General features: G+C 43.0%; 3 protein-coding genes across 5 annotated transcripts; all 3 read right to left on the bottom strand.

Annotated features, from left to right (window-relative positions):
* Positions 1–334: 334 nt before the first annotated feature.
* myoz2b (myozenin 2b) lies at positions 335–7,239 on the bottom strand. 2 transcript variants are annotated; one of them, XM_042704554.1, is made up of 6 exons: positions 7,045–7,238; positions 5,410–5,544; positions 4,254–4,420; positions 3,230–3,344; positions 1,853–2,036; positions 335–1,205 (listed from the first exon to the last, which is right to left on the bottom strand). In XM_042704554.1, exons 2-6 carry the CDS (start codon positions 5,492–5,494, stop codon positions 980–982), a joined length of 777 nt encoding a protein of 258 aa, XP_042560488.1. In that variant the 5' UTR covers positions 5,495–5,544; positions 7,045–7,238; the 3' UTR covers positions 335–979. The 2 variants fall into 2 exon arrangements, with proteins under 2 accessions (XP_042560488.1, XP_042560489.1); XM_042704555.1 differs by lacking the exon at positions 5,410–5,544 and having other exon boundaries at positions 7,045–7,239.
* Positions 7,240–10,936: 3,697 nt separating this feature from the next.
* Positions 10,937–12,496, bottom strand: LOC122129831 (leucine-rich repeat extensin-like protein 2). The gene has a single exon (XM_042704553.1). It carries the CDS (start codon positions 11,705–11,707, stop codon positions 11,189–11,191), a length of 519 nt encoding a protein of 172 aa, XP_042560487.1. The 5' UTR covers positions 11,708–12,496; the 3' UTR covers positions 10,937–11,188.
* A 1,885-nt stretch (positions 12,497–14,381) lies between these two features.
* synpo2b (synaptopodin 2b) lies at positions 14,382–26,161 on the bottom strand. 2 transcript variants are annotated; one of them, XR_006151804.1, is made up of 4 exons: positions 26,019–26,161; positions 20,848–21,980; positions 16,090–19,009; positions 14,382–16,054 (listed from the first exon to the last, which is right to left on the bottom strand). XR_006151804.1 is itself a non-coding variant. In XM_042704552.1 (3 exons), exons 2-3 carry the CDS (start codon positions 21,947–21,949, stop codon positions 16,437–16,439), a joined length of 3,675 nt encoding a protein of 1,224 aa, XP_042560486.1. In that variant the 5' UTR covers positions 21,950–21,980; positions 26,019–26,161; the 3' UTR covers positions 14,382–16,436. The 2 variants fall into 2 exon arrangements, 1 of the variants encoding a protein (XP_042560486.1); XM_042704552.1 differs by having other exon boundaries at positions 14,382–19,009.
* Positions 26,162–26,593: the final 432 nt, after the last annotated feature.

Genomic DNA, 26,593 nt, shown 5'->3' with positions numbered 1-26,593 from the left:
GAGGGCCCACTTCATGGGGCCCAATGGGACGTCTGGACGTATGAGAGCCCAAGGTGGGGGAGATGCTGACCACGCAGTCCCTCACTTTTCACACATTTCAACCTGCTGGGCCGTAACATGGCCTTGTTGTCATTCTGAATGCCGCCACACTGTATGGCATTCTGAATGTAAGATAAACTGTAACATTTCTGCAGGGTTACAGCAGATCTATTTGCTGTGATTCCTTAGTCAGTCACTACAAAGAGTCTGCAGTGTGCAGGATTTTAGAAATGTAAGCACTGTGTCAATGATTCACTATTGATGTGTGTCAATGATTAACAATGATTAGCAGTGGTTTGCATCCTGCCCTCTTTATTTCGACATTGTGATAACTATACACAAGAATAAATATACATTTTATTATAGTCAAAGATAATAACTATTCTGAGTGCAGTCTGTTTTGGTGTCACCGAACAATACATTCAACTGTAGATGATTTGTATTTCACCTAGATTACAAGGGAACCAAATGCAGCCCAAACTGGGTAATCTACCAATTCTAATGACTAAAAAGCGCTGCTAATTGTACACTCATTTGCTTCAAGGCACTTAATCACTTATTATTTACACAGTTATTTCTGACATCATATTTAGGCAAGGGAGTAGTTGGCATTTACAACAAAGTTTATTCTCTTTAGACAGGGGATACTGTTTTTTGAAAGGGCGTGCAAAAATGTAGGGCCTAATTGTCCACCTCCCTTACCACCTACTGATACCGGGTTTAATTGCTATCTCTGTGCAAAGCATAAAGGTTCTTGCTTACTTGGGAGTTTTCTCTCCAGTACTGATCTGAGATCATCTGCCCCCACCTCCTTACTGACCCCACACCTGCACTGACAGGCCAAACCCTCCCAACACTGTTGACTGATCGTGGACAAGCTCAAGCACAATGTTTTGTCTGGTTGATTACAGCCCATCTTTTTTTCTTCTTGGTGTCCATCTTAGAGGTCATCAGACTCCGGGATCTCAGGTGGGTCCATGGGGACACCGGGCATCATGAGGGTAGTGCCATCAGAGATCCAGCCTTGGGCCATTCTGTTGAAACTGGGTCTTTTTGCACCAGGGTCCTGCAGCTCGGGGTAGGCAGGAGGGTTCAGGTCCATGGCAGGCACCTTGAAGGAAATGCCACGTGGAGTTTTATCAAAACCTCCATACGGCGTGGCCACCCTAGGTGATGGAAAGGAAAGAGAATTGAACTGTCGATGCCTAGAGACCCATCTGTCTGCATACAGTCATTATGTTTCCACACATTTCTTATTGAGCCTCAGCCGTTCATACAGGTAAAGGGCTGTTATTTTTGTCAAATCTGTATAATAATATGTAATATAATATGATAGAAAAAGTGTGGATAGCTATTTGCTGTTGGTTTTGTTTCAGTAACGATCTTGTTCATATTGCTGATGCAAAATTCAGATGGTGCACTAAGATATAAGGCAAGGAAATCTGAAACGGTCGTGTCCTACAGTTGAAACCAGAAAGATGTAATGCAATGGGTATGTCTAATATTAGTATATGACAGAGTATTTCACGAATGGTTCTGCACTGTGCTTCAGAGCATGCTGGAATGAACTACCCCTCCTCTGCCTCTTGAGTGTGCAGTTGTGCAGTTGTCACTTCTGTGTGATGGAGTATCACTTCACAACTAATAAGTTCACAGTAAATTACTTTGTATGTGTTTGCATTTGTTGTCAGAGGGCTTTGGATTTTAAAACTGTGAATAATACACACATTTATTTTAGCAAATATACTTTCCACACATACAGCAGAGGATGATTGTGCCAATGATTACTTGGTGCGAATGGCTGTTGCTTTACCTGTTGAAGCTCTTATAGTCAGGCCCTTCTTGTTTAGCCTCAGGAGCAGGCATTGTGAGCTTGAGTGTATCGGCCAGAATGGGGTCGTTGATGATGGCCTGCTCCCAGGGGGAGTGGTAGGATTTGGGCATGGCGGTAATGTTGAATTTCTCAGGAGGAACGTCTTTCAGTGGACCTCCATAACCTAATAAACACACCAGACAGATGAGCAACAACAACAATGGGAAGACAGACTTAAGCGTATGTTTTTAAAGTCTACAGAAGCGCTGGAGACAGTTTTATCGTAAATAAAATTGAATAGAAGTCTCAAACTGTACTATGTGTTAAGTAACAACCTCATTTGAACAATCTGATTTTTAAAGATGACTGGGTTGCAGGATCAGACGTGTCCAACATTTTCAACATGTCTTCCAAGTTCTCACACTGATTTTGTACTCACCTTTATCAGTTAACATTTTTTTGAGAAGAATCCACTTTTAGAATGATTATATAAGCTAAAATTATTTGTTTAACATGTTCAGAATGACTGCATTACACAACAGTAGCGCTGTCTAACTCTGTCTTTACAATTGCAGTTCTGTTTTGCTCTGCTCATTCTTAAGTTAGTCTGTGTGGGGAAGCAGGAGAGACAGAGGAAGTGGAGAGGTGTCAAAACCAGGCTCTGTCTCCCGTTTCCACTCAGATAAATGTGAGCAAACCTCTGAGTGTCACGCCAGGCTTGGGCCAATCATTTAAGAGCGGTATGGCTGATGTGAAAGTGCAACGAGAAAGGCCCTAATCCCCTGTGACTTAAAGTGGAGCCATTATCACATCCCCGGTGAGGGGAGGAGGGGGCCGTCGGGCGGGCGGGCAGGCGGGTGGCTTTAAATAGCACACACCGTGCCACCGTGGTGCTGTGTGTTGATGTGGGATGCCGCTCCTGTGCGGCAGTTCACGTTCTAGGAGGAGGTGGGCAGGCCTGGCGTCCCCTGCCGAGGACTCAATACATCACACACAACGCCATGGGGACAGACAGGAAGAGCCGCACGCGCTCCCTGCCAAAGGCCAAGGGTGGACTGCACCACACCACAGGGCACCGCGGCCCAGCAGAGATGGTCAGTTTGGCTGGGGGAGACTGTGCTATTTTTACTGTGTGATCATGTTATATAACATGTCATACAGTGCGGCGTCATGTACCCAAATGAGAAACAACATAGTGTGATGTACCAGTCATGGACCAGCTTTATCAAATATCCCCGGCTCTTTTTGAATGCTAGTGAGAAATGTGATATTGTGTGATTTGAGTGCTTATTTTTGAGGGTTTCAACAACAACCATGTGTAATCGTGTGTTTTTCCCAATGTAACTGAGAGTGTGACATTATTGTTGTGACGTATACCTGGTGCTATTCCTTCAGGGCTCAGCGCGTTCCTGGGGTCGGGGGTGTTTGGGGGTGTTTTTGACATGTCTCCTTTGCCCTCAGCATTTTCCACACCCTCCACCTGGATGTCATTCTGGAGAATTTTTTTTCAATACAATCAGTCACTCATATCTCACATTACACATAAATGCCCACAGCCTAAAACTCCTACCAAGGCCTTTAAATGTACTGTATTAAATACAATTAAAAAATGGAGGATCCTAACATTCTTTCAAAGTTCCGTGGATGACTTTTTTGTTAAACTAAGTGTCAATTTAAACCACCTCAAACCATTTTCAATGAAAAACTGATGAAAAACTCTTCACATCTCCTCTCATTTCTGATTTTTGAGTGATTTATCAAAATTAAAAAAAAAATTACAGACAAAAGCAGATGTAATTATAGTGTTGCAATTCTAGTTGTCATACTTGATGCAAACACCAGTTTTTGAGCTTAGGATATGGTAGAGCCGAATCCACTAGCAAACCAAGAGGGAACCAACAGACTATAGCTGTCAGGCATTTATATACACACTCATGGACACCAGTAACTGATACATGGCCACACGCTCGCATGCACACACACACACACACACACACACACACACACACACACACACACACACACACACACACACACACACACACACCTACTGCCACTGATAAGTAGTGAAGCAGCTCTGAGTGGGCTGGCAACCTCTCTAGAGGCAGCGCCCCCCCCCCCCCCCGGGGGAACAAGGGGAAGGACAAAGAACGCATTCCACTTCCTGTCTATCTGTGTGGCAGCTCCCGTTCTGTCTATCACACTGTAAGAATGATCAAATCAAACTATTTATGTACTCAGCAATACAGAGGACAAATTTGGAATATGGATGTGGATATGGAAAAGGATAATTGTGAATAATACAAATCTATGTTTCACTATTTTCAGTCCACCATGTAGGTGGAATTTTCACACTAGGTTTAATAGAAAGGAAAGGTTTAATAGATGTAGTCCTACTTACATTAAACTGTGTGTTAGTCTCATTCTGAATGCTCTCGAATGTGTACTTTTCAGATCGTCTCTGTCTCATTTTAAAAAGGCGGGAGCCTCTGTTTGTCTGCAGAGAGAGCTCCTCCAGCATGATATCTTTCGGTGTGCACAGCTTTTTACCGAGGTCCATAGTGTCACCTTCAAAACAACACAAGAAACAAAGTAGTTAACACCTGGAAACACATTCAATCAAAATCTTGCTATTAGCTTTTGTGATATACCATCTTGTTCTGCGCAAATAAAAATCAGTTCTTCATCTTTGGGTTATAGGTTGACATGTCAATGTATATAATTACCTGTAAAATACTGATACATATGCAATGCATTTGAAAGACAGAGTGGGTAGGAAATTGGTTTCAGTGAAACTATAATGTTGAACTTTTCATGCAAGTCCTGGTTCAGTAGATAGAAAGATGATGAACTGATTATGATCTGTACATATCTGATGACAGGTTTCCAATGAAATGTGTGTGCACTGGTTAGTGACACAAAACAGAGAAAAGTCAACATGTCATGCTTTATATTACCCTGCACTAGAAATATATTATAATAAAAAAAAATTCCCATTTATGTAAGTATTTTTTGCTTCTGTAGGACTGGCTTTGTTTATTGTTTTGCCAGTATTTGGGGACCTGCAAATGGAACTAACTCTGCTTCATTTTTCTTTTGGTTTCTTCCCCTGTAAAAGGGGCTGTAACCGCATGCACCTCATGCCCCTCTCTGACGCTGGGGGAGATGGCTGGCTCATGGGGATGTCAAGGCCAAATCAAATGCTGAAAGTTTAGCCAGACGGAATGCTCCCCAGCTGTCCAAGATCTTCTCCCTGTCCCCAAAGCAGTTAGACGCAGTTGTCCACCCTCTAACCCACACACCCACCCACCCCTCCAACCATCAAAGTCCACCCTTCACCCACCCACCCCTCCACGCTGCCTTACCCCACCCTACCCAGCTCAAAAATAGCCATTTCCAAACGTCAAAGACAAAGGGATTAGTTTACACAATTAGCTTATTTGGGGGGGGGGGGGGGAACAAGCCCAGGGCGTTCAGAGCTCCTCTCAGAGCTGGGAATTCTCAACGGGGCAGAGAATCAGAACCACGCAATGGGGGATGAAATACACCAAATATACCATTGGCGCCACCATGGATCTCCCGACAAATAGCAGCTGCTTGCATCTTCCTTTCTCTGGGAGACAGTGTGCTGAACTGTGACATTGTGGCTTTCAGACAGGACGGTTCAAGCAGCAAAGGAGTAGCCCGACAAACTGTAATACATAAAGCAAACATTCATGGCTTATGCACATTTCCTGAGTCTCCACTGTTCGTCACTGGATGTGGTCTGTCGGATCTCAGTGCAACATCCGCTCATGACTGGACAGGGCACGTGTGGGTGAATGTGTGTTTTAAAGGGCAGAGGTAACAGTCACCTTAAAATAACCTGGCTGCAAAGTGAGGCTTTTGCATAGCAAGATGTCACATGTCATGTGGAGCGGTGATTCATTTTGTTTTGGAGGTCGTGAATGGACATTGTGTTCTGGCTGAAGCGTGTGCCATTGGACACTCGCTGGAAGCCGGGCCCGTGCCTGCCAACACTGCTGTGCTCTTGATCTGTACATCAGTATCAGTTCAGTATCAGTTGTCTGCTAAATTTCTGTCTCAGCAAGAACTGACTTTGATATGTTTGTGATATACGTTTATATTTAATGTAAATATATGGTCATATATGTTATCTTAATATATAAGACTTTTTCTAAATAGATGTATCTAAAAAAGTAAAAACAGCATTCACTCAGTCACGTTTTGTTGGTGTACATAGTGTATGGATGGCTGCTGATGTCTACGGCTGTTACTAAATGTCGTCATAACACAATATAATGTGCGGGTGCCATATATTACACAGTTCTAGATTTAGCTTGAAAGAGAGATAGAGAAAAGAGAGGGAGAACAAGCTGTGAGACAGGTGCAAGTGAAATCACTAAGCTTGATATGCTGATACCGCTGCGTTATTCACTCTGCCATTGTATGTACTTTTCAAGAACTCTATAAAGACTTGAACATATTTTGTACATAACATTGATAGAACACTAACGATGGATTTACATGGAACATGGAATTATTTCTGGTAAAACGACAGATTACACCTGTACATTTAGTTGATGAAGACGTGACTGTCAATTGTTGTAAGATCAACAGTTGCAGATTAATAACGGACGAGGATTTGGTTTGAAGGGAAATATTCAATATTAGGTTTTCATAGCTTCATTGTCATGCTTTATTGGGATGTAACAGTTGTTGAAGTACGCAAAACCGGAGAATAAAAGGTGCTGTTCCTTTTTGATGTTACTGATTATATTGTGAGTTTATGACATGACAGATTATTTAGCTAAATAGCATCCATTTAGGGTTTCCCCTCAGGCCCTTCCCTCGGTGAGAGTCTTTTGCTGTTATTCTCATTGATCAGGAATTTTGTTATGTATATCTCCAGGACCCTTAGACACAAGTTGAATCTGTAGATATCTGCATGTTAGAAGAAATAATGACGTGAGTGAAAAAAAGAAGAGAGAGAACAGTGATGCCCCTTTGAAGCTTTGTTATGGTTTATGGGTTTGTTATGGACAGTTTTGTTGGGTGAGTTAGTATGTGCATTACGATGCATTGTTATCAGAACTGACTACCCCCCCCCCCCACACACACACACACACTCATATACACATACAAACACTCACACAAACCCACCAGCAGAATGGGGACAGATCATGTCTTACCTGTACAAGGCCTAATCTGTAGCCGCTTCTATCTGGACTTTGTGAGCAGACTCGTTGAGGAAACTCAGGGGTCACTCTGGGTACTTCGATCCACCCTGATCTATCTGTGTGGTTGCTCCCCCTGAAGGCTACAGAGCCAGGCAGGCAGTGGGTATGGGGGTTGGGGTGGGTGACAGTGTGTGGCTGTTGACATTGGAATGCAAGCTTACATCAATACCCTAATTTTAGTCCTGTTCAACACTCTAACCACTCACAATGCCAGGGTTGGAGGGGTGGGGGTGGGGGGTGGGGATGAAGAGGGAGTGTTAAAGGGCGTGTGTGTGTGTGTGTGTGTGTGTGTGTGTGTCTGTATGTGTGTGTCAGAGAGTGTGTGTGTGCAAACATTTGTGTTTTAGGGGGTTGGGCCAAAGAGGTGAGGGTTTGTGCCCACCAAGCGAGTTGTCAAATTCTTTGTGTTCTATTGTCAAGATAGCAGCCAGACTAACTTCATCACATTGTAATTTCATTATTTTCTACTTCTCATAGAAAGAAAAAAGCTTGTGAGATGCTGACGCAGCTCTGGAAGCTGTTAATTGTCTTGACCAAAAGGAGAACTTATCTTTTCAGCACAGACAGTCATCTGTTTTCATACGTTAAAACCCATAATACAACAGCTTAATAGATTTCTATATGAGACTGACCTCCCACCCCTTACCCTGGAGAGCTTGTGGCATGCTAGAGGATTATGAGATTGATGTAGATAGTTAGGCAGTATGTCGTTCAGACACTGAGATATGCGTGTGAAAGCTTTTGGAGCTGTATCTTGAGGTTCATCTGTTATTGCCCCTGGTATTAATATGTGTCCTAACCCATCGTGAGTATAGTGGGTCTGGGATGCCAGACACCACTGTAGAGCCTTCTGGTGGTGTGTGGACCTTATTCAAGTATTGTTCAATATCAGGCAGACGGTTGTAGTGCAGCCTGTTGTTATAATACTTAGGCTAGGTTGCTGGGTATGAGTACTTGCATGTGACAATAAGAGGTTTGACCACTGTTGAAAGTCCTCAACCAATAACACAAAGAATTGAACATCTTTGCCTGTGTATGAATAAAAGAATGGCTTTGTGTTGCATGATGTAAAAGATGTTCAATAGTGAGCTTATATAGTGATACTTTCACAAATGTTTATAGAGCTTTGGCATTCTCAATTGTACAGTGAAATATGATCCACCCATATCCACTCGTACATGAATAATATATTCATGCGTCTACACAGAGTCCATTGGGCTGAATGAGTCACTTCATTAAGAGATCAAGGGAGAACTGTCAAAGCATCCCTGACACCATGGCCTCTGACCTGCTGTAGGTGCTGAGAATGAGTAAAGCCTGCATTAGAGGTGAGAAGTGTGGGTGTGGATCCAGAGAGGAAACCCTGACAGGAGTGTGGGAAAGGTGGGCTGTGTGGCATGGCCAGTGTGGATGAATATTTGAGTTAATCTCGCTGGGTTTATTATAGTCACAAGGTCACCTGCTGGCTCTTCCATTCAAAGTGACAGCTCCTGTTATATAACTGGAATCACAACTGGATCCATCAGCCAATGTTCTTTTCTACACTGGAGGAGACATTGGAAGGGATGTTTTTTTTTGTTGGGATACAGTTGCATTAGAGGGCTAAGGCAAAGCCCACACATTTTTGAATAAAACACGTCCTCTTCTCAATCTCTCTATCTCTCTCTCTCTATCGCTCTCTCTCTGTGTTTATGTAAGATTTGAAGGCTTCCATGCATTGCATTTCTCGGTTGTCTCAGTTGTCATCTGAAATAGTGCAACTGTTAAGTCCTTGAGGACCATTTCATTTCATTTTCTTGTGTGTACAGAACAGGGACAACTGAACCCACTGCTGTGGCAACAGCACAAACAACTGCATGAGGCAAGTCTATTTATGGTGCTGAAGTGTCCATATGTACAAAGGGTTACTTTGATATGCACCCTGCCGATAGCACAGTCCCACTACTCACTGAGCCCGCTAGCATGTGCTAACACTAGCTTGTTGTACTGATCAATTAAGAGCTTGTTTAAAGCTTTTTGTGCCTCACAGTGTTACAAAACTGTGCTATCAGCGGGTCAACACTGGTCACCACCAGCCTCCCCTCAATGGCAACATCACCTCCCAGAGTATGTAACTGTCTCTTTGGTAACTAGTCCCTGGATGTTCAACTGGTTATGCTTTGTGACAGAGAGGCACAGTGGCAGCGTTTAAATCAACCCTTTCTGACATGGAGGAATGTACACGCTGGGGGAGAGAGCTGTGTGTTCTATCATAGTGCACCAGAGGTCTGGTGTGGTTAGCTCATTCTGGGCTCCACTGTGTGCTCGCCATGTTTCATGTGTGGTTGTTTACAGCAACAAGCTGTGGGCAGAATGCAAGAGCGCCAATGGGACTGGAGCAGTAAGCAGTGGAGGAACCCACTCTCAAACTGTGAAGTGTGTATGGACAGGATGTGTAGTGTAATAAAACATTCATGAGCCCAGAGTCTCGAAGACCACTGAAGATATGATATAAATGTTGTAGCTACATCATTCATGATTTTTTTTTATTTACATCTGAGGATTTTGTACGAAGGGAGTCTAACTTGACACTGTTATAAAGATCTATTGCTTACATTTTCAATAGTTCAATAGTTAATTTAGCGATTTTAGGATTTTTGTGTAGATGGTCATGGATGAGATATCCAAAGTAGTCCAACTGCTCCAGTCTCAAGAGGATGATGCCCAGACGATATTTGGAGTATCCTCAGACTGCTGTGAAGTAGAGCGAACATGTCAGTCAGCCTTGGCCCACATTCAGGGAAACTTGACCCTTCATACTGCTTAAGATAGCTCCAAACCTGAGAGTTTCCTCTCATCCATCAGCTCCCACAGCTTGGTTAGACTAGTGAGGGAACCACTGAGTCATTAGCACATAGCCTCTGAGACAAACGTTGCCTGGGTTACTGCTGTTTGATTTTCAAACCACTGGCATCATGACAAGGCCACACATGATCGTATGTATGGAAAAGTTTAATAGTGTAGATTATAACGCACAAATGTCATATTCTCACATCCTTAAAATCACAGTCCTCAACTTCATAGTCAACTCTACATTGGTCTTCAGCACATCTCTAGTTCATGTTTATAACATATTTTTCTCTCTAGATTTAACTAAGTTCAGGTTGTTGTTTTAATGTTTATGTACAGTGCTAAAGGTGTCAAGTGTGTTAATGACAAACAATACATTACAAATAGCTTATGTCCACATGGTGTCCATATGTGATGTGTTTGTGTGCAAAAGATACCTATGCAATATAGTACTAATCTAACTAACTTACAATGTGAGCCGCATCAGCAACTACAGTGCAATGTAAAACACATTCACAGATCAGCAAAGAGAAAAATGTAATATCTGCTCTGATTATCATAAATATAAAAGACCAAACCAACAGAGCGTAAATAAACATAAATGTGACAAAGGTGATGACGAGTTAATATACCATCTCTAACTTGGAGGGTGATAGTTGATTTATGCTAAACACTGTCATTCTTTTCTTTATCCTTCCTTTTTACTTTACCTGTCATACATCCTGACTCAAAAACAAAAGTTTGCATAAACCACAGACTTAGCAAAGAATGATCAACTTTCAATGAACTCGCAGGAACGTCCCTTTTATTTCTCCTTGCTGCACTGCTTGTCTCATACATTTCTATTTTCTTTGAATAACACAACAAAATGTGATATTTATTCCTTGAAGTTTGAAGTTTTCTCATTTCAATTGTTTTCAGTTTCTACCTGTCTTATTATCTGTCTGTATATTGTTAGCTTACCTGAACTCTGAACATTCAACTTAACTGTTTGAAATTCATTCCTCGCTGAATTCTTGCTTATATCAGTGCTGAACACAAGGAATCATGCACAATTATAGCTCAACCAGTGTAATTTTACAAGTTATGCTTATTAACTTCATATTCAACATCTGTGTCTAATTTTAATTATGGCACCTCATTTTGACTCTAAGCCATTTTGTTCATAAAGCTGTTGACGTGTGAAGTGGTAGTGATGACAGCTCTGTCTCAGATTTCAGTTGGACCACTGCAAACCAGACAAACGCTTACTACATCAAATCATCAATTACATCACCCTTCCCACTCGCAGAGGCGGCAGAGAATGCCTACTTTTCCTTTGTAGTGAACCAGTCCCTTGATACCTGGTGTTGGCGGTGAGAGGCTGAGCTGGCCTGAAGGGTGGCCCATAGAAAGTTGGCATCGATGGGGAAAAAGGTGCTGCTCTGGAGGGGGAAGCCACAGGCTGGGGCTGGGGCTGGAGTGACAGTGGGCTGTACCCCACAGGCTGGGGCTGGGGCTGGAGTGACAGTGGGCTGTACCCCACAGGCTCATATGAAACCCTCTGCTTCCACTCCAGCGGGGGCTCCGGAAGTGGCCTGCGGTGCGTTGCTGCATATGCATCTGGAATGCCTTGGAAAGCAAAGGCGTCATCCACCAGTCCCAGAGGGTTCCTGGCAGCAGCCTCCCAGGGAGAGAGCGGCTTGACGGGTTTCTCTACCCAAGAAGTGTGCCTCTCTAGCGGGGTTCGCGTCGGACCCGGGTTGGTGTATGGGGAGACAGGGGACTGCGGAGACACAGATGACATGGATCTTCTGGGCAGACAGAGAGAGCGGCTTCTACCAAGTGCCTGAAATAAAATGAGAATTGAGATTAAAGGTATTTTCCCCTGAAAAATCAAATATGTACATATGAGGTCATACAGACAAAAAGTGTGAAAATGTTTTGCTGGTCGTACATTCTCCCTTCTGCCAGTGCTACCCCACAAACTTTGCACCACTGCTAACTGAGCAAGATCATGCTATTCTTAGAGCCTTAGCCACTTAAGAGGTTAGGGAGGGCACAGAACACCACAGAGACCATTTTTTTTAACCATAGTTCAAATACTAGGATGTCGTTTTTAAAACAATGTTTTTCAAAAATATGGAAGGCGGAGCTTAGCCTGAAGCTTCTCAGCAAATGAAAGGTAATTGGATAAAATTTGGGCCATGTCGTCATCATTTTCAAAAAGCTCGGTTTGTATCTGTCCACATAGGCCTAAGGCCTGTTTCACACTGCCTGTGTTTCGTTACCTGTTGATTTTCATTTTGACGCCCATGTGAACAGGTCAGAGCATGCGCACTGCCTGCCTGAGACACGGGTCTCATGTGCAGCTCGAGCTGGGCTGCAGCCACGAGTTATGTAGAGTTTCGACGTGGAGCCTATTTTTCACGTGAGGGTGAGGAAACCCAGCAACATTACATACATTGGCTCCTTACACTGCAGTTTCCATGTCTGGGCTATGTGTCACAGACACGACAGAAATATAAATATTATATATTTTTTAGCAATTTCAGCAATTGCAAGTTATGAGAGGGGAGTGAAATAAAGGCTAAAAGTGTACTATATAGAAACCCAATGACATTATATCGATAAGTTAGTAGTTGTTCTGTTGTCTGCTCTCTCACTCTCTCTCGCCCTCGCTCTGAACAAGGGCAATAAAAGTCAGGTGACTGATTTCAGGTTGCATCTGGTCAACTTTCTGGTCTATACTTTTCAACGATGGATGATACCAAACTGATTTTGTATTGACGGCCATTATCAAAGGCAAACTCAAAGTAGAAAGATAGGGCTGGGAGTAGCAGCACCGTAGCAGAAACGTCGGCGGTGTGAATAAACACCCTCAACAGAGACGCAGCAGTATCGCAACGCAGCCGGCAGGCACACCCAACGCAATGTGGAACAGGCCCCGTTTCAATGTCTCCACTCTGGAAACCGTTTTTAAAAGTATGCCTTTTCATGCCCCCGAAAATGCCATTGTGCCACACGCAGGGCCAACAAAACTCTGGTTTAGAGCGAGGGCGAGAGAGAGTGAGAGAGCAGACAACAGAACGACTACTAACTTATCGATATAATGTCATTGGGTTTCTATATAGTACACTTGTAGCCTTCACTTCACTCCCCTCTCATTAACTTGCAATTGCTGAAATTGCTAAAAAATATCATATTTATATTTCTGTCGTGTCTAAATATATGACCTCATATGCTAGGGAATATTCCTCACAAAATATCGAATAGGCCCTATTTACATATCAAACCTGTATCAAAATGGTTTGTGGTTCTCTGTCTAAATGTTGGGTGGGCTCAATGTCATTTCGAGAGATTATCAAAATAAGCACAACAAGCAACACAAAGTACTTTTTGTTTGTTTGTTTTGTTCTTTTACATAGGAACAATGGGGGAATTGGCCAAGCAGATATTACTATTTGGAATCTGCTGCCACCCTGTGGTCTGTTTGAAAACAATGAGTTTAGAAGCTGATGTTGAGTAGTGCTATGGTTGGGATATGGGTTTCTACAGCAGTTTTGTAATTACCCATGTACCTAAAACACTATAACTATTCTAGGCTGTACTTTCCATCTCTTGCAAGTGTGAAGTGTATTGAAACAACTGCACTGTGTTTGTTCATAAAGTGATTTAGGGTCTCCTATGCAGTACAGAGTATATAATTCACAAAACTACCCCTGTGCAAACATTTTATCTATCACAAATCCAAGAATACACAGAGCAGCACTTTGATATACATGATGCAATCTCTGTGAACATGGCTGCATAACTGTGCTCATATCCTAAACATAACTCGTAGGACTTGATGAGATTGAACATGGCTGAATAACTGTGCTCATACCCTGAACATAACTCGTAGGACTTGATGAGATTGCCACACAAGAAATAGCCCTGTGGTTGTTAGCTCACAGGGGGCCAGATGAAGAGGGCATCTCAGCACTTACCTCCATGTGATGGCACTCATGCCACATTCAAGCAGGGGTGGGACCTGCTGGGTTGCTAAGCAGAGGCAGCTTTTTAATAGGGACTGCATGTTTAAACCATGGAGGCTCTGAGTTATAATTAACATCTTGCAAGCTCTAGTGCAGAGTACAAATAGACTGCAGTAAACAAAGACTCTAAGACTATATCCTGCAACCGAAAAAGCCTGTAGATTAAAGGTGCAGTTTTGTGGGTGCCGGTAAATGCGTTCTAACTAAATACTGGACCGATTGAAATGTTTTTGTTGGGCCCAAAAAGATGGGAGAATAGGGCAGGTTAAAAACATACTAGAGTGGTCCTTTAAGTCTATTTAATTTATTTGGCTACTGTTATGTGGATGGTAGGCTACAGGCTGATGTTCTGATATTCTCCAATAATATCGTAAATATTAAAAACTGATCAACCTTAAGACATTTCAGAACAGCAGTGAACTCACTAGGAACTCCTTTCAAATATATGTTTAAATATGAATGGTTCATTTATTTCAGAACGGTTAGCTTTTTCTGTGAATATTCGGTGAAAATCATCAGTCCTTTTCTGGCACACTATCTATCAAATGAACTGAAACCAATAAAAAAGAATCAGTATTTGGATGTGCCTCTGTTTCATGCTTCACTAATAATAGTATCTCAATAGCAGTGGATCTACAGTCATGTCTAAATTGTAACTTATCACGTCTTGACAGAAAACATGAACAGACTGAACATACAAAAAGTGCAGACAAGACATATGTGCACGTGATACAAGCAGATAGGTGTGTGAAAGATCTCGAATGAGGAGACAACAATATGAGAGGAAAGACATGTAAACATTTCAAAGGGATGTTTAATAGCAGAAGAAGAATTCAGGAAGTGCAATATTTAAAAGAAGAAACGAAAGGACAGAAAAGATTTTTTTCAAGTTTCATACAGACAGAAAAACATTACAAATATCTCAGCAGCAAAGTAAAGCATAGTACTTCCATTATGTAATGTGATGCATGGGATCTGGGTTATTCAGTTTCATTTCATTCAATAGATTGTGGCAGGAAATGTTATTGTCTTATACTGAGCCACTCACATTGATTCATGCTAATATTTCACAGTAAGCTTCCAGTTACAGTACATAATGGAAGTAAAAAAGAGGTGTACCGGCGTCAACAAAAACAATCTACATTTACAGAGTGGTGGGCATTACACTGTGCCAGAGTCAGTGCAGCTTATGACTCCACCACACAGTTTGGAATGAGACTAGCAAAGCGTGAGATTTTAGTTTCCAAATTATTATTCATACTTCTTTGAAATTCAAAAAAATGAAGTCTGATTCTAATTCTGAGGACTAATTACTGAGTCTCTCCGGGAGTATATTTGACGAGTTTTGGTAGTGCCAGTAAATATGATATAACAGCACTCTCTTCATTTCTCACTCACTTATATTTAATATAAATCAAATAGTTAAAATGTTGGTAATGTTCAGCACACTCGTATCCTTGAAACCACCATGCAGTCTTGTTTTGAAACATTATGCCACCAGTCTATTTATAGCTTGTTCAAAATCGCTGACATGTTGATTTGTGTACTCTTCATTCTTTTGGGCTCACTAAAGCACCCTACATGAAACACGTTCAGGGGACAAGAGGAACTCAACTAAAACAGACACTGCTGCATTACACCTCTGGACAGATTTGTTTTGTTTCTGTGTAGCATTCTGGCATTATGTTTGCTTGCTGACTTATTTATCTACAAATGCCATACAGATACACACTCCGCACATTCACACTCATAAATATGGCACTTAAAGGACCATTAGTGAGATCACATTACGAACATTTATTAAGGGGTATACACTTTAATTACTTTTGCATTTCCTGAGAATTCTTTGCAATGCGTCTCTGATATTACAGATGTCAAAGCCATACATATTCTTTTGTGTATGCACTTTTGTGCACCTTCAGCAGTCAAAATGCTGGTCTATACATCCTCAGTGTACTTCTATCATGTCTGTACAACCTCAGTGTACTTCATGTCTATCATGTCTGTACAACCTCAGTGTACTTCATGTCTATCATGTCTGTACAACCTCAGTGTACTTCATGTCTATCATGTCTGTACAACCTCAGTGTACTTCATGTCTATCATGTCTGTACAACCTCAGTGTACTTCATGTCTATCATGTCTGTACAACCTCAGTGTACTTCTATCATGTCTGTCACTCTCTGGTTTCACTTTCTTAAAACTCTCTTTTACAACAAACGATTTGTTATACCTATGCACCAGGACCAGTGGTCTGTCATTTACTGGGCTGTTCCTGCAAAGCACACTACACTGGTGTAAACACTTTTATTTACGACCACATGAAGTGACGTTTAAAAGGTCTTAAATCAAAACATTCAAAGTCAGGTTTCAATTATTGTTATTATTATTATTATTATTATTATTATTAATTGCCAATTCATGTGGGAGCTAATTTTTCAAATCAATCAGATCAACTATTTTTTTGTCGATACTACCTGACAGATTCTCTAACATCACCTAGTGTTGCATAACTACCGGTTTCCATTGTTTAGCTGTGACAGCTGTTTTTTTAGCTGAAAATTTAGGTCTTGGGGCCAGTGGTAGAGCACATCTTGAGATTAAATCAGAGGTGAAGGATGATGATGATGAGGTAAGCGAATAGGAACTGCCAGCAGGTTTGCGAGAAGGTGTGTAAGACAGAGCAAATAGCGGATAGGAGTTGGATTGGCCTTGGCTGCCAGGACCATCATGCATGGCAGGTGATGTGAGAAGCTTCTCGTCCAGTGCCTCATCAGCTTGGCCAGGCTGTCGAGAGAAAGGGTAGGAGGGACTTACCGGCGGGTTGGCTTTAGTTGGAGAGGTATGGGTGGGAACCTGGGGAGACTCAGCGTGAGGGACAGGGGAGGCTTTAGTTGGAGAGGTATGGGTGGGGACCTGGGGAGACTGAGCAGGAGGGGGAACAGGGGAGGATTTGGGACTAGGATCTTTCACCTCTGGAGCGGAGCTATACATGAAGAGGGAGGAGTCAAGCTGATAGGGCCTGTGTTTCATAACATCTAGGGCATTGAGGTGTTTAGGGACCGGTTTGGGTTTCTCCTTCTTTGGTTTGGGCTTTATTTTAGGGCTAGTTGAAGGGGGCTGCTTTACTGCTCCAGGGGGATAAGAGGGGGAGAGAATGGGATTGTAAGAGTTTGGAGGTGGAGCACGAACATTTGGTGAGTATCTCCAGGTGCTTGGCAGTGAAGGAGTTGGCGAAGGGGACTTGGCTTTGTTGGCTTGCACAGTTTCAGTATCCACCACAAACTTCTCCATACGGGACTGCCTCCGAGCAAACAGTTCTGCACCTTTACCCTTCAAGTTTGGCCCATCAGATGGTGGGTGAGTGCTTGTTTCAGAGACATGTCCCTTGGAAGAAGCAGGTGGTGCCTTGGATGCGTGGAAGTGGGAGGGACCATGTTGGGCTGGGGGGCAAGATGCTACAGAATTAACATCAGTTTTGGGTTTTGTCCATGCGGCCTTTGACTGGGTTGGACCAGCCTGTGTTGAGCTAACAGATGGCATACTCACTGGGGCTTGCTGTGTTTGAGGCATCCAGGCAGGCTGAGGTTGTGGACTCGCAGGTGCCCAGTGGTTTACAGCTGCCTGGGGATATGCTTGAGTTGTAGATGGAGACAGACCCCATGTGTTGGTTGCTGGTTGGAGCTCTTGCTTTGGAGCCCAGTTTGGTTGTGCTGGAGGGTAGATGTGACCAGGCGTCATTGTGGGCATCCCAGCAGGACCTGGGGAGGACGCAGGCCGGGGGCTGCGTGGGGCTTGGAGAGGCATATGTGTCGAAGTGCCAACAGACCAAGGTGGACAAGCTGGATTTATGGTAGGCTTAGGGGCTACAGGTGGGGGCGTCTTGTGCTTAACCCGTGGTGCTTGCATAAAGTTGCATGCTTCTGCCCCAAGGCTAAGGTAGTCTTCTTCAGGACCAGACTCAATGAATGATCTCCGGTCACCTTTCCTCTGAAGTTGAGGATTCACATTTGTATTTGAGCCACCTTTGTTTGCCCCTCTTCTTTTTGAATCTGGCAAGGTCCCTGTTTTGAAGGCAGGAACAGCAATACGTTCATCACGGGAAGCAATAATGTCTCCAGTTGGAGACCAAACCTGTGCGGTTGTATTGACAGGAACAGGTACCTTAAAAATGTGCTCTGGTCTCTTTGGAGTTGGGCTTGAGACTCCACGCATTGGTGAAAAGGTGGCCGGTGCTCTACGTTGGCCACCCAAGAATGGTTTGGCGGTTCTGTTTGCCACAGCTTTGGGTCCAGATCCAAACTGGAGGGAATCCAGACCATTCATGCCATTGGGAGAGTAAGGATAATCTGGCCCTTGGTATTGCTGCTGCTGATACTGTTGCTGCTGTGGCTGGTATTGCTGCTGCTGATACTGTTGCTGCTGTGGCTGGTATTGTTGCTGCTGCGGCTGTTCTTGATGTTGGTGAGTACCGGCATCCATGTAGGCCTGACTGGCATAGCATTCCTCGGGAGTAAAAGGATTGGTGGTTTCAGGTTCTGGGTTCCTGACACCTTCCACAGGAATGCCCCTGCGTCTCATCTCCTCATGCTCTGCAGCAATCTCATCCGTCCTCTGACGTCGCTGCGCAAACATTGACACTCCTTTTCCCTTCGTCTGTGGAAGGTGCTCCATGTTTTCCCAACTGAATGCTTCTGGTGTGTTGACTTGCTCGATATCCCAGTTGTAATTGTAGTTCAAATCAGCCTCTGAGCTTTGTGCATTAAAGTAGTAGTCGTCCTCAAATTCAGGATCACTCGGCGTTGAGAGGGTGATCCTGATACTTTGTCCTTCTTTGTTGTAGTATCTGTAGTCTTCGTACTCACCACTGCCTCCCTCGTTCTCAAAGTCAGCCTGTCCTGTCCCGTAGCTCACAAGAGTAAACTTTTTAACCCTTTGGCGACGCTTCTTGAACATTAACACCCCCTTGTTCCTGGGGTTTGGTGCATTGGTGAAGAGCGAAGCAATACGTTTACATTTAGACTTGGCTTCCTTCTGCTGTTTCTCAGATTGGCTCTGGCTCCGTCTCAGCCCTGTAAAGAGGGGGGTGGGGGAGTCAAGGAGAAATACAAGGTGGTCAGAGAGAGACTGATAGATCATAATAAAGATGACATCTGGTTGATTTCCTTTACCGATAAACCAGTGTGCTGTAATTATTAAGGTTGTATTTCTGGGGAAAAAACTTGCACACGTCAAAGTACTGCTTAGTCATTCATATTGAGTTTTCAGATGTTCTCGAGAAGGTAAAAATAGTATGGGACACTTACACTTTCTCATCTCTCATTCTGATGTTAAATATGAACAAATATATGAATATTTCATCATAGGGTAGAACAGCTGATTTCGCTCCTCCACCATACAATTTCCCAATATATGCTAGTAAAATATATAAATGTTAGCAGAATTTTACACATTTGATAGCTTCTCATCCTATTGCATTGCCTTTTAGCATAGAAGGACCCACTACCTTTTGCAGATACATACCCTTTAAGCATAGAAGGACCCACTACCATTCAGAGATACATATCCTTTAAGTATAGAAGGACCCACTACCATTCAGAGATACCTACCCTTTAAGCATAGAAGGACCCACTACCATTCAGAGACACATACCCTTTTGCACACGGTGCAATTTTACAGACACTCATGAGTCATGACACTCATATAAAACCATTCCCATGACAAATAAAGCATCTGCGGTCACAGACACTGTGAACACCATTACCTAATAAACACTGCAACAGTTCATTTATCATCTATAAGCATAGAATATTGTGGTTACCAGAACTCTGTCCTAGGAAGTTTGTGGAATAGCTTTTATCAGTTAATTTCAGAAAGAAACGTAATGAAGCAGCATGGTAAGTTTCATTTTGTTGCCTGGGAACCAAAAAAGGTCTACAGAATTGAATGAAGCAGTTCTAACAATACCTCTTCTGTATGACAACTGCATTGAGGGTGCAATGCAAGCACCACAGATCAAAAATAAAACACAGGGTAGCATTACACAAAGCCATCACCATACAAAAACTTACAGTGCTATCTGTATCTGCAGAGTATTTACCAAGTTTACTTCAGCTGAACTAGAAGTTTGAAGGATAAAGACCTCCGCTTGCTGTGCCACTGAAGAGCACCTGCAGCTTCAGCCGTCTTATTTTAGTTACACAACATTACAAGCGACTAGCAATAAAAAAATCTCCCCTGGAGAGGGTCTCTCTACAAACCTGAGGATCTAATGCCGTCAGGCAGAGGGGAGACTGAGGTGCGGCTCACTTTTCCACTGAGCTTTTGGCCAGCGAGGGGATCGGGTGACCTGCCAGCGCTGACATATGTCCGTGTCCGTCAAGCCCCTCGCTCAACAGGCCATCTCATGATGAGCTGCCACTGACTTTGGTCAGCCTCCACTAACATGGGATTTGGTGCATGCATACAGTGTGTCTATTTAGTGGAAGCCTCACAGTTGACACATGCCCACTCAAATGACAAGCCAGGCACGGTAATAACCAACCCAGCATTTCCTTGTAGCCTATGTCCTTTTTTGTCCATTGACCATATATTTAGGTTTTATAGATGTTTCAACTGTGGATATGGCACAGAACTGATGCTACACTGTTCATTTATATATACATTATAAATACATGTGAATTAAGAACATTACAGTTCCAGGTTACAATACCATAACAAATCAACAAGTGTAACATTTACCTTTAAGTCCGAAGAGACTATGGGGGGAAATCATAACATGCATAAAAACATATACATGTATGCATAATGTCAGTCCTACACAGGCTACACAGCAATGTTATATTAGTTGCGTGGCTATATATAGCTATGCTGAGCAGTGAGATGTGCGCAGAGAGAGGAGGGGACTTACGTGCGTCTCTTGCCCCGTTCCTGCTGGCTCTGTGGAGATCTCTCTCTCCCTCTGAGCCCAAGTCCTCTGCCGCCTCAGCACCCTGCACAGGAATGCCAAAGGAAACGCAAGCAGGAGGTGCCTGTGATCGCCCTCCTCCCTCGCCTTCCTCGTCCCCTGTGCTTCCTCTGCCTCCTGCTTCCTCTTCCTCAGGTGAGCTTGTGCCACCCCTGCGGCTCAGGTCAGGCCGGGTCACCGCCTGACCAGATAAGGAAGAGTCAGAGTATGCGAGGTCGCCCTGAGAAGGCCCCGGAGAATCACGGTCAGTAAAGGCCTCCTGAGCAGGGGAGGGGGTACGAGAACGCGGTTCAGCGTCTGAGCCGTGGGAGAACACAGGAGAGGGGGTACGAGAACGCGGTTCAGCGTCTGAGCCGTGGGAGAACACAGGAGAGGGGGTACGAGAACGCGGTTTAGCGTCTGAGCCGTGGGAGAACACAGGAGAGGGGGTAGGAGAACGCGGTTTAGCGTCTGAGCCGTGGGAGAACACAGGAGAGGGGGTACGAGAACGCGGTTCTGCGTCTGAGCCGTGGGAGTACACAGGAGAGGGGGTACGAGAACGTGGTTCAGCGTCTGAGCCGTGGGAGAACACAGGAGAGGGGGTACGAGAACGCGGTTTAGCGCCTGAGCCGTGGGAGAACACAGGAGAGGGGGTACGAGAACGTGGTTCAGCGTCTGATCCGTGGGAGAACACAGGAGAGGGCGTACGAGAACGCGGTTCAGCGTCTGAGCCGTGGGAGAACACAGGAGAGTCGCTGCTCCTCTCCTGAGTATGGAGGTCTGATGGAGGGTCGGAGCCATCATACTGCTCCCTGCCAGGGTTGGGCTCCTCAACACTGTAGTCAGAGAGGGAGTCCTGGGGATGCTGAGAAGGGAGTGGGGACCCACTTGGGTCTTGGTCCAGGTCATCCTGCTGGTCCTGGGTTAGATCATTGAGCCCCATAGGGTCCACTTCACTCTCCTCATAAGAGTCTTCATCCTGGAAGTCATCGAGCTCAGCAGGGGTGTTAGAGCCTGACCAGGCATCAGAGTGAGGGCTGTCTCTGTCCTCAAGTACTGGCTCCATCTACTCAGAATGGCCTGAACTGGTGCCAATCCTACAGAGACAGATCATGTTTTTTGAAGACAAAAAGAATCACGAATCATTTATAGCTGTCTATTAAACAGGTCTGTATTAAACATTATCAAAATTCATTATTTATCAATGTGCTTATTTTATTATTTATTTATTTTATATAACAGTTGGGCTTCAATCATCATGCACTTCATAGTACTTCACAAACCAGACCAAATAGCTTGCATGAGTAATGGGGATAGTTTTAATTGTAGCCCAAATCAAAAAAGGCTAAATTCAAAAAGAACCTTTAGCCATTGCAAATACTTTGTTGCCTTAATGCCATATCTGTGCTTGGCCATATTCAGAATGTCAAAGAAACTTGCAGCTTGTTTGTGCAAGTCATTTTTAGAATTCAGAATTTTCCAGAAGAGCATCGCACCAGTTACTAGGAGACCAAAGCAAAGCCTGAGCAGATGCACCTCAACTCCATAACCTACAGAAGAGATTGCGCAGTGCTGCAACACTGAACCCGGGGACATGGTGCACACATTAGACAGCAACCTGATTAAATAAACAAACTCAAACAGTCGGTGACAGCCTTATATAGAAACCAAACCAGCGGTCACTGAACAATCCTTTGCCCTCAGCACATTAGTCAGGAAGCACAGGCAGAGTTTTCCAAATTAAGTCAAGATGCTCAAGCAGATTTGGGGTATGAGACAATATTGTACTTCATGTTTTTATAGTGGTGCTATGTGCAGCTAGCTCAGGTTGAAGCATTGCTAGCCTGGAAGTAAAGTACAAGTACATCAACAAATCAGTGCATCTCAACCCCCCCCCCCCCCCCAACAGGGAATGGCAATCAGCCATTTGTCTGGGCCTATGCTCTCTCTATATGGAATGGTATTCACTGTTTGGTTCTGCCACTAAACAAGCATTGGTTTCCAGCAGTCCTGATAAAACAATTAGGTAGGTGTTTTCCATGGTTGGATTTCAACATGCTGTGGTGTTTTTCCCTCCCCTTTTCCCTGATGGAGCTGATCCATGTTTCTGAGGAGTCCTACTCAGAGCATTGACATTTCCATTTAAGTACTTCTTGCACGGATGTGCACTCCCTGCATGTGAAGAACAATGTAAGAAGAAGGAATGTGAGGATTTTAAATTGTGATAAAATCATCTCACCATAGTCCTGTCAATAACATAAGTAAGATAATTGTGTTTAATGTTTTAAGTTTTCATTTGTCATTTTTTTTTCAAGTTAGGTCAGATCAGATCAGGAGCGTACTTGTTTAAACATTACAGAGGTACCCAGACAGCCACCTGTACCAATTTCTTCGAAAAGTTGGAAAGCTAAGCATCATGAAGTCCTTCACAATCCACAGCATGTATACTACACACACACAAGTCATACCCTCTCTTTCTCTCTCTTACTCACACACACACACAGCATGTATACTACACACACACAAGCCCTACCCTCTCTTTCTCTCTCTTACTCACACACACACAGTTTTCACTAAACATTGCACTAAAACATGTGTGGTGTCATTTGTCATCCCTTCATTTCTGTTGTGCTTCAAAAAGGTGTCAAAAATACACATTTTCCCCACAGCCTGTTTTGTCCACAAGATGCTGAAGACAATAGGCAGGAGTGATACCAGTGTTAGTCAAACACAGAGGTCTACAACAGTTGACCCAGACCATGGCCTAAATTGGACAAAAGCCCTCTTTTGGGCTTTCAGTACATTCTTTCAGTAATCTAGCAAAACAGTTAAATTAATAAAAATGACCATTTTAGAACTGAATAATCATAGCATGCTACAAAGTTTTGTCTTCAGTATTTCCTGAACACAATGTTAAAGCTTTCATTATTTTTTTGTGGACAAAATGCATTCAAGTTTAGCTTGGTTTCGTCATAATTTCCTTGTGACAATCATACACCCTCTTCCTGTTGTGATGTTGGTGGTGTGTGACAGACAGGCAGGATCTGATTCTACGTGACCTCTGACCTTTAGATGACAGAGGTGCCAGCACGCTCACTAGCATGGGTGCATGTCTGATTTCCTTGCAGCAGATCAGACATGCCACTCTCATACAGATCAGACATGCCACTCTCATATAGATCAGCCCTCTTACGTCTGGTGATAAACTTATGTTATGGGATCTTCAGAGATACAAGCCAGCTGTGGACCAGCAAATTCTTTGATTGATAATATAGTAGCTTGCATGCCAGCATTGATTACATTCAATTGATAATGTTTATAAAGTACACTGTATGAACTTTTTTATATTCTTCAAGTATTAGAAAACAAAATGTTGAAATATTAAGATAAGGATATTTAAGATTTAAAAAATAATGAAATCAGCAGAAGGATATTTAGCTGTTTCCTTACATTGTGATTTGTGACATACTCTTCTGCTTGATTAGATGGAATTCCAGTACATTTTCAAATAATGTGTTTCTTCGTAAATATCTCCTTTGCACACCAAGGTACAAATGACATGGCCACATAGATACACATACATGGTCACATAGAAATGAACATCTGATTTTCTACGCTACAGCCCCCTCTATTGGTTATCAAAACTGTAATGCAATGCTGAGATAAAATCTCTCTCTCTCTCTCTCTCTCTCTCTCTCTTTGAACATTGAGACAGATGTTTACAATTTGCCCTCTTGCCCCTTACTTTCAGTAATAATAAAGCCTCTCTTGAACTAATATTAAGAATAGGGTTGTTATGACAAGCTGCAGTCTTTTCTAAAGATGTTTTTAATGTTCAGTGATCAGTAAAGAACAGGTAAACATAAATTATATGGTTTTTCCTGAACATTTTTTTCCATAATATTTCTGTTTTTCTGTGGCATTGGTGAAGGGCTTTCATCTTACTCCTTTATATAGTATATGTTTCATGACAAAAAGTGATTTTCAGTAGTTAAGAATAGTACTTAAATGCCTTCTCAAGAATATGCTATTAACTGTTTTTTGGCACCCTGTAGTGCTCTGAATATACATAATGATCTATTTATCTGTCTACTTATCAATCCAACAATGGAATTGAAATGGTTGTTTTTTAATCCTTCTCCCTTGCAATAAACCTCTTAGATGACCCAGCGTGGGTGGTGGTATTAGTTCTGTCTCCAAGTAAGGACATGTCCCGCAGTGGGACTTTTCTTCCTGAGTAGTCATTAGTATCCATGCTCTGCTGGACGACCCCTGAGTTCAGGGATTAACATTTTCCATCTTCTCTAATTGCCCCATTATCTCAGTTCTTTATGTTGACATGAAGGTACAGTGACATGTCTGCTGCTCTCACAGCTCCAAGAGCCATCCCTTTTCAAACACCTGAAATAGTTCAAATCATAGAGGGGTTCTTTGAAATAGTAGGCCATATTGATTTTCTAAAGATCTTTTCAGCAACCTCCTTTTAGAATACCGGTAGTATAAATTTTTGTAATTTGTTTAATTCTAACTGTTTATCTACAGACTAAGATCAGGCTAATAAGGTGTGATAAGCACCGTCCTGTTGAGAAACAGATTCTGGGCATCATTTAATACGCCACATTGATGAGATACACTTTGCTATCGCTTCCTTGCAGTTATCTTGAAACTGACCAGAGAGGAGGGACAAGAGCAAAATCAGCCAGTAATTCTTTTTAGAGCGACACATGAGGTATCCTAAAAGGCAGAGGCTGGATTTTCCACATGTAAACAAAGTGGAAGTACTTTTCCAGAAAAGTAAACATCAGATCTGAGTGCAGAGGCACAATGCATTGCTGTCCTGTGTCTGTGTCTGTGTTCAAAAGCCAAATTCAGTTGGACAGCATTGAAGTGCCATCTGCAGTGCTGGCCGCTTCCTGACAATTTGTGCACCAAACACCACAAATATATTTATTTACAATTTAAAAAAAGACAATTTTGAGGAAAATGATTGTACCTCATAGGCTTCACATAGGTTAAATGTGACGGAAACTTTCTCACTCATCTCATACATGATTGTAATCTGACAAAGACAATTATTCAGAAGTGCTCACCTTTGAGGCCACTCACAACCACTAATCGAGTTTTCAATGCTTTACCTTGTATAACTAGAAGACGTCTTTTGTTGGTGTTGCTGCAGGTATCCTTCTTGTATCTCCTCCACCTGGCCTATTGTGCAGGAGTCAATGCACTGGTCGCCATCAGACAGTAGAAAGTGGCCACATAGTCTCAGAGAGTAATTGGATGCTGTCATCTGCGGAGGGGAGCTTGCTGTAGATTAGTTAGAGAGCGGACCTCCAGCCCCCTGTTACTGTCTAGTGCACACATGAGGAGGGGGAAGGAGTGGTTTAGGGTCTGAAGTACCAACACAGAGACATCTACTTTTTCTCAAACAGGGAAAGGATGTGTCCAGTTGTCAAAGACCTCCACAATGGGTGTGATGTAATACCATTAGCTCATGACCAGCTTGGTCATGTGTTTTCCAGTAAAACAAATAGCCCTGATGCATTGAAGTTCGCTCTGATAATAGACTGTTAACTGAAACATGTAACTTGGAATGAAATAAGGCTTCATCCTGGTCAAAATTGTTTGTTGTAGAGCAAAATTGTAGCATAGTAACAAGATACACGATTTACATTTCTCAAACAGACATGTTGTTGTATTAGATAAAGAA

Source organism: Clupea harengus, unplaced genomic scaffold, assembly GCF_900700415.2.
Source record: "Clupea harengus unplaced genomic scaffold, Ch_v2.0.2, whole genome shotgun sequence".
NCBI classification, from domain to species: Eukaryota; Metazoa; Chordata; class Actinopteri; order Clupeiformes; family Clupeidae; genus Clupea; species Clupea harengus.
This window is presented reverse-complemented; position numbering and strand designations above follow the sequence as displayed.